The sequence below is a fragment of the Tachysurus fulvidraco genome, chromosome 13, assembly GCF_022655615.1.
Source record: "Tachysurus fulvidraco isolate hzauxx_2018 chromosome 13, HZAU_PFXX_2.0, whole genome shotgun sequence".
Classification (NCBI taxonomy): Eukaryota; Metazoa; Chordata; class Actinopteri; order Siluriformes; family Bagridae; genus Tachysurus; species Tachysurus fulvidraco.
Window position 1 is genome coordinate 26,975,476 of NC_062530.1, and position 10,000 is coordinate 26,985,475.

Below are 10,000 nucleotides of genomic sequence, written 5' to 3' on the forward strand. Positions count from 1 at the left end.
TTATAATGTATTATACAGGTGTAATAATGGTGTCATAATGTAGGCATCACCCTACAGGTTATAATGTATTATACAGGTGTAATAATATAGGCATCACCCTACAGGTTATAATGTATCGTACAGGTGTAATAATGTAGGCATCATCCTAAGTACAATGTATGTTTTGTCACTATCTCTAGATCCAGACGGTAAAAAATAACACGTTGTTCACAAAGTTATTAATAAACAAACAAACAAACAAACATAAATAAATAAATAAACAAACAAACAATAGACACAGTAATGTCACAGTATAAAGTTATAGAGCTCTGTACCACAGAGATCTAGTACCGCTCGCTGTCACAGGCTAGTCCGCGTTAGCCTCGTGTAAGATAAGCTAGCTAGCATTACCAGCACACCATGTAAACTAAACCTAAACACTTTACTGTTTATTATATACGTTTGTTGTGTAAAGTTCCCTCCCTCGAGGCTCTCTCATGTGCATGTGTGTTATTTTTAGTCTTTTCCCAAGAATTTCTCAACACATCTGGGGGTCACAATGAAAAACATGTATTAGTTTCATTATGGGTTACGGTGTCAGTGGCCTCAGATCAGCTCAGAGCCAATACTCTGTTGTAAAGCAGCTATTAACAGTAAACTGTGTGTGTGTGTGTGTGTCAGGGCGTCTCCTGTTTGCTGGCTATAACGACTACACTATAAACATATGGGACGTGTTAAAGGGAACCCGGGCAGCGATCCTGTACGCTCACGAGAACCGGGTCAGTAAGGTCCGGGTGTCACCTGACGGTACCGCGTTCTGCTCGGCATCGTGGGACAACACGCTGAAGGTGAGGAACCAGACAGCTTCTCACCACATTCCTGTTAACCCGGGCAGGACTTTCCACAGGACGCGAGCAGCGATAAACAGACATCATACTGTCCTGTAAAAATCCCCAAATTTTCAAAATGAATCTTCATGTGTAAAGAAAAAATAAAAGCTAGAAGGAGATAAAAGTGAAATAACAACACGGCCCGGATATTAACGACGTAGCTACGAACTCAGGATCTACTACACCTGTACTGACATACTGAAGATGTACTGAATCGTTCAACACTAACATAATTGGGGAAAATAATTGGGGGTTTGCAAAATTATTGGCACCCCAGTGACACTAGTGATATCAGAAGTGAATGTAAACAAAGTGTCGTGCCAGTTCTAGATTGTCAAAATGTCATCATTTCCTTCGACAGAATGTGAGATCAAATGTTATAACTTTGTGGCTTGCACAAATTAGAGAAGGGACTATATATAAATATATAAATAAAACTGAGCTCACAGCAAACCCAGGGTTAAATCCGGAGGTGGACCTGCGACGCTTTGAAGCTTGTCCTTTTTTTAATAGCTTTTGACAAACAGTAATTCGATTGGACACAGAAATGGTTTCAGGACACAGAAAGCAGTTTGGCGTCTCCGTGTGAACTCTGTTATAAATCTGTGGTGTGAAGTGAAAAGGATGTCCACATGCACAAGCCTGAGGATGTTAATGAGAGAATTATTCTACGTAAAGGAATGACCTGACATCATTCACACGCGTACATGAACTCTCTTGTGCTTGTTGATGGGTGCCAATAATTTTGAAACCTGTAGTAACCAGGAACAGGTGAATATCTGAACAGGCTCGTTGTTATACTCTGATAACCAGAGGCATCGCTACGGCTCATAAAGCGTTTCCTTATTGAGAGAGGAATATGTAGTATGTATATGTGTGTGTGTGTGTGTGTGTGTGTGTGTGTGTGTGTGTGTGTGTGTGTTCATGCACGTATGTGCGTGTGTGCGCATATGTGTGATGTGTGTGTGGGTGGTGCACGTATGTTTGTGCGTGCGCGCATGTGTGTTTACCTCACCACAAGTGAGTGTGGGAAAAATGGATCATCTGACTGTTTACGGTCAAAGCTGAGAATAATGTGCATGAATAATCTCTCTCTCTCTCTCTCTCTCTCTCTCTCTCTCTCTCTCTCTCTCTCTCTCTCCTTCCCTCTCTCTCTCTCTCTCTCTCTCTCTCCCCAGATCTGGGCTTGATTCGAGTCCTCAGGGAGTTTTGGAGCTTAAGATGGATTCAGAAGTGACACTTTTATTTCTAACCCTTTTATGTTTTGTCATCATTGAAAAAAGGTTGATGGAGAAGTAAAGTATTAAAAAATATAAAGTATTAAGACGTTTATAAATACTAAACATTAGCATGATGTAGTCATGAAGTAATCATGAAAGTGTGGAACTGAGTAATAAAGTGATTCAGTCATGGCTCTGATTCTGATTCTTCATTGATTCTGATTCTGATTCATCATCGAGTCATCCACTTAATCTTGTTAACTTAATCACATGCTAATGACTCCGAAATGCGAAATGAGTAATACAGCACACACACACACACACACACACACACACATTAAACCCACATCAATCAAACTCAATCACTCACCGATCAGATTAACTCCTCCTCAAAATTTGTTTAGTGCTGAAGAAACTTCTATAAACTTTACATAAACGATGATGAAGGTAAAGATTTAAACACGATCATGAATGAGAAGTGTGTGTAGTTCTGTAACTGTGGGTGTGATATGTTTATCTCTGGACTGATGGTGTAAGATGTGTGTTTGGTGATATTCATAGCGGAGCTGGCGAAAACATCCCTCAAACCCAGTGTTAAATCTTTCGACAATCATTCGACTCGACACAGAAACAAACCTGATGAAGACGAAGCCTCGCTCTGTACTGACGTACACATGACCGATTTGATAAGATTTGTGACATCTTCATGATGAAAAATGATGATAACTGATTTATCCACCAATTCTGCTGAACTTCCTGTTCTAAAAAAAGATTCACAGGAAAAAATGGACCACAATAACGTCACTGTAGCAGAAGTGAGAACTTCATTTTTGTGACTTTTCATGGTAAATGATTGTTGATCTTTATTTCACTTGTTTGGGCCACAAGGTGTTTTATAACCAGCACAATAAGTCATGGGTGTACATACTTTATACAGTCATGGGTGTACATACAGGTGTAATAAGTCAGGGGTGTACATACTTTATACAGATGTAATAAGTCAGGGGTGTACATACTTTATATGTGTAATAACTCAGTGGTGTACATACTTTATACAGGTGTAATAACTCAGTGGTGTACATACTTTATATGTGTAATAACTCAGTGGTGTACATACTTTATATGTGTAATAACTCAGTGGTGTACATACTTTATATGTGTAATAAGTCAGGGGTGTACATACTTTATATGTGTAATAAGTCAGGGGTGTACATACTTTATATGTGTAATAAGTCAGGGGTGTACATACTTTATATGTGTAATAACTCAGTGGTGTACATACTTTATACAGGTATAATAACTCAGTGGTGTACATACTTTATATGTGTAATAAGTCAGGGGTGTGCATACTTTTGGACAATGAGGTCAGTATGCTGATGTAAATGATGTCTATACCTCATTCAGAGGTTTCCGTAAAGTTCTTGTAATGGAGGAACCGAAAGGGCAACCGCGTTCTTGCGTCACTGTGGGTGGAACAAAACAATGACCGATAAATAGGAGCGGAGTCGCTCACTTCCGGTTTTGGCTCGAACTGTCGCTGAGAGCGCTTGACGTCGCTGGGAGGGTGAGCGGTTTGTTCCATTTCTCCTTTCACACGAATGATACTTGTGCTTTATGGCGCTTTATGGTGCTCTATGGCGCTTTATGGCGCATGTCACGGTGCTCGTGGAGTCCGTGTGTGTTTGTGTTGATGCTGAATGAAGGGTTTATGTGGGTGTATTGAGTGGTGCGTGCACGCGCCTCGGTGAGCGCGCCCCCGAGCTGAGCCGAGCCGAGTCTCACGCGCAGGATTCGATTCCCTTTGTGTCTCATTGACAGCTGTGGAACCGATTCATCTCTTTATTTATTATTAATTACTGCAGCAATTACAAGCTCGGGGATTAATATTTAAAACGTAAAAGGTTAATAACGCGACAGCACTGAGACCGGTTATTAGAAACAAAGCGCTGTTTTAGCACAATGACCAGTTCTGCTTTATAAAACAACCCGGTAACAACCGGCTTTGTGTTTATTTCTGTACGAGTCGTAAAAGAGAACATTTATAAACGCAGAACTGCGTCAGCTTTTCATTTAATCTGTGGATTTGTGTTATAATTATTATCATTATCATTTTAGACTGAGATAGCTTTGTTAACCCGGAGCGTTATTTCATTTCACTGTTTTACGTCACTACGAGGTGAAATCTGATTGGACGCACGGATGCAGTTTGCTATTTTTTTATCCAATCCGAGCAGGGGGCGGGGCTTTCTGAATTAGAATTAGAATTAGAACTAGAATTGTTTTGGTTTAAAGTCCAACACAGCTGTGGTTTTGTGAATTCGGCCACAAGTGAAGAGAAGAGAGCAGCAGAGCATCAGGTTTCTAATCATTTGGACTTCTGAATCTTAAGGTACTGGTTTTTGGACTGAATCCTAACTCCATCTGTTCTTTATTTGAGTTTTTATATGAAACCAGTTCAGGACTAAAACATCTACAGTATCTGACGGGGTTTCATCCTGGAATTCATCCTGAGGTTCAACCTGGGGAGCAAACTGAGGTTCAACCTGGGGAGCAAACTGAGGTTCAACCTGGGGAGCAAACTGAGGTTCAACCTGGGGAGCAAACTGAGGTTCAACCTGGGGAGCAAACTGAGGTTCAACTTGAGGTTCAACCTGAGGTTCAACCTGAGGTTCAACCTGAGGTTCAACCTGAGGTTCAACCTGGGGAACAAATTGAGGTTCAACCCGGTGTTCATCCTGAGTTTCGACCTGGCGTTCATGAGATTAGTGTTCAAACTGAGAACCCTTTGCTCTAGCGTTCTAATAGCTTTATTGCTTATGCACCTAATGGGTAGAAAAAGCTAATGAAGCACACGGGTTCTTGGAGCGCTAACGATGGCGTATCGGTATCTTGACTTTTATTTATTTATTTATTTATTTATTCCCTTCTCACAGAAAATGTCCTGTTGGTTAATGAACGAGACTCTGGAGCTGGCGAAGGACTACATTGACTTCTGCACCGGGATCCAGCGGACTCCTCCCAGCGAGTCGGCCGAAGCCATGCGCCGGTTGGGGAAAGAGCTGGAGCTCCAGCACAGAGTCAAGTTTCAAAACCTTTCACGCAGTTTCCTGTCGACCTGCAGCGTGAACTCGGACCCAAGCACCTGCCTGCGTAGCGTCATGACCCTGCTGGTGGAAGACGGAAATCTGAACTGGGGAAGAATCGTCTCTCTGTTCGCGTTCACCGGCGTCGTCGCCGCAGAAATTTTCTCCAGAGAAAACGGAGCGGAGAAGTGCAGGAGGCTCGCAGAGACCATGGCAGATTACCTGGGAACAGAGAAGGGCGACTGGCTACAGGAGAACGGAGGATGGGTAAGGACCTGTGTGAACTTGTGCTGCTGATGTAATCACTAGGGCTGTGTTTGATTATCATCACAGTGACATCATGTTCACAGAGAGAGAGAGAGAGAGAGAGAGAGAGAGAGAGAGAGAGAGAGAGAGAGAGAGAGAGAGAGAGAGAGAGAGAGAAAGAGCACAACACCACAAATGTGCAAAAGTAGTGAAGGAGTCATGCGTTAGAACCTAATCTGGATTTTTTTTTTTATATAGAATTAGATATTTTGTGGTGATTTCCTGAAGTGTAAGCTGGAAGGTTGTTTAAAGACACACACTTGTGGTTTTTGTTGTTGTTGTTGTTGTTGTTGTTGTTGTTGTTGTTGTTGTTGTTGTTGTTGTTGTTGTTGTGTACTTTTTAGAGGGTCCCCTTTCTGCCGGATGTTTGACCCAGTTAAAAATGCACAGCAGTTTTTAAAGCGAAAGTGAAAACGAAGCCAGCGACTGAAAAGTGAAAGCGCTCGTCAGTGTGACGTAATCGGGCGGGCCGTCATTTTTACATGTCGTCACCGCGGTAACCTAGGATCGAACCGATGGGATTGTCGATGGCAACACAGAGCGGTAACGGCGTCGGAGATGTTGCCATAGCGGCCGGCGTGTTGTGTGAGGTGCTGGTCATCATCCTGCGTGACCGTGAACATGACCAGCACAGGAATGTAGCTAAAGCAATAAGCCAAAGCCTGGTCGTCCTGCGTAACCATGACAACGGAGCTTCTTGGGTGATTATGTGGAAGGCTTTTTCTCTATAGGATTATTAACTACAATCAGAGCAATCGAAGTCATGTAGCCGTGCTCATGCCTGTTCGTAGCCATGGCAACAAAGTCTTTTAGAGGTTACACACTATCTGTGTGTAATCACTGCCGAGTATTATTATTATTATTATTATTATTATTATTAATAATAATACTTTGGTTATAAAGTACCTTAAAAACAGCACAGCTGACAGACCTGTGCAGCATAAAATACAGATAATTAAATAAATAATAAAATCATAGACACACTGTCTGTCTGTCTGTCTGTCTGTGTGTGTGTACCTGTCTCTGTCTGTGTGTGTGTACCTGTCTCTGTCTGTGTGTGTGTACCTGTCTCTGTCTGTGTGTGTGTACCTGTCTCTGTCTGTGTGTGTGTACCTGTCTCTGGCTGTGTGTGTGTACCTGTCTCTGGCTGTGTGTGTGTACCTGTCTCTGGCTGTGTGTGTGTACCTGTCTGTCTCTGTATGTGTGTGTCTGTGTGTGTGTACCTGTCTGTCTGTGTGTGTGTCTGTCTCTGTATGTGTGTGTCTGACTGTGTGTCTGACTGTGTGTCTGACTGTGTGTCTGACTGTGTGTCTGACTGTGTGTCTGACTGTGTGTCTGACTGTGTGTCTGACTGTGTGTGTGTGTCTGTCTCTGTGTGTGTGTGTGTGTGTGTGTGTGTGTCTGTGTGTGTGTGTGTGTGTGTGTGTGTGTGTGTGTGTGTGTCTGTAACTGTGTCTGTGTGTGTGTGTGTGTCTGTGTGTGTGTGTCTGTGTGTGTGTGTGTGTCTGTGTGTGTGTGTGTGTCTGTGTGTGTGTGTGTGTCTGTGTGTGTGTGTGTCTGTGTGTGTGTCTGTAACTGTGTCTGTGTGTCTGTCTCTGTGTGTGTGTCTGTGTGTGTCTGTGTGTGTCTGTGTGTGTGTGTGTGTGTGTGTGTGTGTGTGTGCGCATATGAAGACCTTTAGATCAATGGATCTGAAACCTTGTGGGCATTTTCCTACCATGTCAGTGGCATTTCTGTCATTTCATGTCTGTCTCGGGGACTTCATGAAAACATAAAGGTGGATTTCATAAGTGTGGGTGGGGGTGTTTTTCTGTGTGTGCGTGTTTTTCTGTGCGCGTGTTTTTCTGTGTGTGTGTGTGTGTGTGTGCGCGCCTTTCTGTGCATCCGTGTGTGTCTTTCTGTGTGTGTCTTTCTGTGTGTGTGTTTCTGTGCATCCGTGTGTGTGTGTGTGTGTGTTTATGGTTTAAAGGAAATGTTTCACTTTCTTTACATTTTGCTGTAAAAACATTTACACACTCCTGCTGAATTCTGGACTCTGATTGGTCAGATGATGTGATTTACAGCTGTTACTTTAAGTTTATATTATCGTTTCTATAGTAACGTGTTGGATGTGTAATTATCGGTGTACGGTGCACAGTGTGTGTCTGAAGGAGTCTCCAGTGTTCACAGCTTATACCGCTTCACGGTTTCCATGGTAACAAGACAAGCTGCATTCGTTGTCGTCTCATTCGTTTTTCGTTACACTTTTGCATGTTTTGTGTGGTTGCTACGGTAACCTTTAACATAAAGTGCCATCCGCTGACTCTTTTTTTTTTCCATACCTGTTCTGTTCGTTCTGCACTTTTTCCCGAACGTAACGAACACAAGTGACGCTACTCGGCCGTCCTCACGTCCGTGTCGAGTGGACGTTTGTGCCGCTCGTCGCGATTCTTTTACACACAAACGCCCAGGACCGAAATGTCAGCGCTGCACTTCCTCTCCAATAAGGTCAAGTTTTTATCGTGGTATCGATTTGTAGGGTTTTTGTTCCCGTTGACCTTTACTGCACTTCCCCACGTCCACCATCAGCGCCATTAAACACCTTCGTGTCCACCAAGACGCCGCTCAATAGTTTTAATAGAGTTTTACCTCCAGTCATAGACCACGGAGGGGGGCACAAACTTCTGCACAGGTCCCGATCTGCTTTGCCCGTGCTCCTTCTGCACGTTCGATCAGTAGCCTGCGAACACGTGTTAGACATCAGGTGAGAAATAAAGAGATCGCTCCACGTCACTGCGTAATGAACCGCATTATAAAGGGGTTTGTGGGTGTGGCTACGACACGTTATAAAGGCAAGTGTGTGACTCACACAGACACCTGATCTTTTATAGGGTGCCATTACTTTTGTCCACATCAGTCCTCACACTCGGACACACACACACACTCGGACACACACACACTCGGACACACACACACACACGGACACACACACACGGACACACTCGGACACACACACACACACACACACTCGGACACACACACACACACACTCGGACACACACACACACACACACACACTTGTACACACACACACACACACACACACGAGCCCAGCTGCCCGAGCTTTTCAGCCTATTGTGTTAACACACTTGATCTTTTTTACGCCTCACAGACTTCAAAACATTTTCCTGAGAAATGAACGAATGAGAAACAGAAAAATATCCAGCAGCTGTCCGTCATTCTGAGCTGTACAGCAGGTGGCTTTAAGCACACAGCGTCAACACACACACACACACACACACATGTACACACACACACGTACACACACACACACACACATGCATACATACATATACACACGCATACATACATTTATACATACACACACACACACGTATACACACACACACACGTACACACACACATGTACACACACACATGTACACACACACATATACACACACATACGTACACACACATACGTACACACACACGTGTACACACATGTACACATACACACACACACACACACACACACACACACACACACACACACACACACACACAGCTGTATTCCTTTAAGTAACATCTGCAGTATAATAATAAATAAAATCAGCTTAAATCTCAGAATTCTGAACTTTTTTTTTGACTCAACATTTTGAAAACGTTTTCAGTCGTTCACTTTTCTTCCTCGTGCGATCGGCGCTGGTTTTTTTTACAGACGCTTTTTACACACAGCTGTTATAAGTAACTCTAAAAGGATAAAAAGCACGTCGTGTTCTTTACTCAGTAAAAGTCTGTCTGTCACTGCTCTGGATCTGTAAATTCATTCAGTGTGTTTTTATATCTCCTGACGTGTGTGTGTGTGTGTGTGTGTGTGTGTGTTACAGGACGGTTTCTCTAAGTTCTTCCGGAGCTCCACTCAGGTGGGTCAGGATTCCTCCATGAAGACGGCTCTGTTTGCAGCCGCAGGCGTCGGACTAGCAGGACTCACCTTCCTCCTCGTTCGCTGATCCTCTCACCTTCACTTCACTTTCTCTCTCGTTGCCATTTTTGTTCCCCCCCCCCCAGTTCCCAACAGAACTATTTATTATACTGAGAGGTCATGTTGCATCTCCCTCATTACTTCCTGAAATTCTCCTGGAAAATGAAATGTTTTTTTTTTTTTTTTCATCTTTAAAGCGTCTGTCTGCATCGTGTCCTCTGAGTTTTTTTTTTTTGTTGTTGTTGTTGCTGTTGTTTTTTTTTTTTTTATCTGTTCCTCTTTAAGTTTGATGTACAGACTGGACTCCACACAAATACACCGTGAGACTTTGTTTACATCTTTTCCTGTTAAAATTTCCCTTTAAATGTCATTTCAGAAGGTGCTACAGTTCATTTCATGAGAAATCTCTATGTTTTTAATTTCTAACCAGTTTCCAATACAACTTTTGTAAATTATAAGTAATTTAAAAAAAATATTTAGCCAATTTTCCCTTCCTTGACAAAAATTGTATTTTTGCATTATTTTATTTATTTAACACTTCAGAAATAAACTGATTCG

The 10,000-nt window shown here is 42.7% G+C and overlaps 2 protein-coding genes across 6 annotated transcripts in view; both read left to right on the forward strand.

Moving 5' to 3' along the window:
• Nucleotides 1-2,281, forward strand: part of gnb5b (guanine nucleotide binding protein (G protein), beta 5b) — a 15,294-nt gene extending 13,013 nt beyond the window's left edge. For 3 of the 4 annotated variants that reach the window (XM_047822464.1, XM_047822467.1, XM_047822465.1), the window contains exons 11-12: nt 661-827; nt 2,048-2,281. In XM_047822464.1, coding sequence (XP_047678420.1) covers nt 661-827; nt 2,048-2,059 — 179 coding nt within the window. In that variant the 3' untranslated portion in view covers nt 2,060-2,281. Of the gene's footprint in view, nt 1-660; nt 828-2,047 lie in introns of those variants that run through there. The other variant, XM_047822466.1, reaches the window with a different exon arrangement.
• Nucleotides 2,282-3,508: 1,227 nt separating this feature from the next.
• Nucleotides 3,509-10,000, forward strand: part of bcl2l10 (BCL2 like 10) — a 6,498-nt gene continuing 6 nt past the window's right edge. Inside the window, exons 1-3 of one of the 2 annotated variants that reach the window (XM_027171164.2) lie at nt 3,509-3,653; nt 5,023-5,439; nt 9,348-10,000. The exon at nt 9,348-10,000 is cut by the window's right edge and continues 6 nt beyond it. In XM_027171164.2, the coding sequence (XP_027026965.1) occupies nt 5,026-5,439; nt 9,348-9,470 (537 nt within the window). In that variant the 5' untranslated portion in view covers nt 3,509-3,653; nt 5,023-5,025 and the 3' untranslated portion in view covers nt 9,471-10,000. Of the gene's footprint in view, nt 3,654-4,289; nt 4,479-5,022; nt 5,440-9,347 lie in introns of those variants that run through there. The other variant, XM_027171163.2, reaches the window with a different exon arrangement.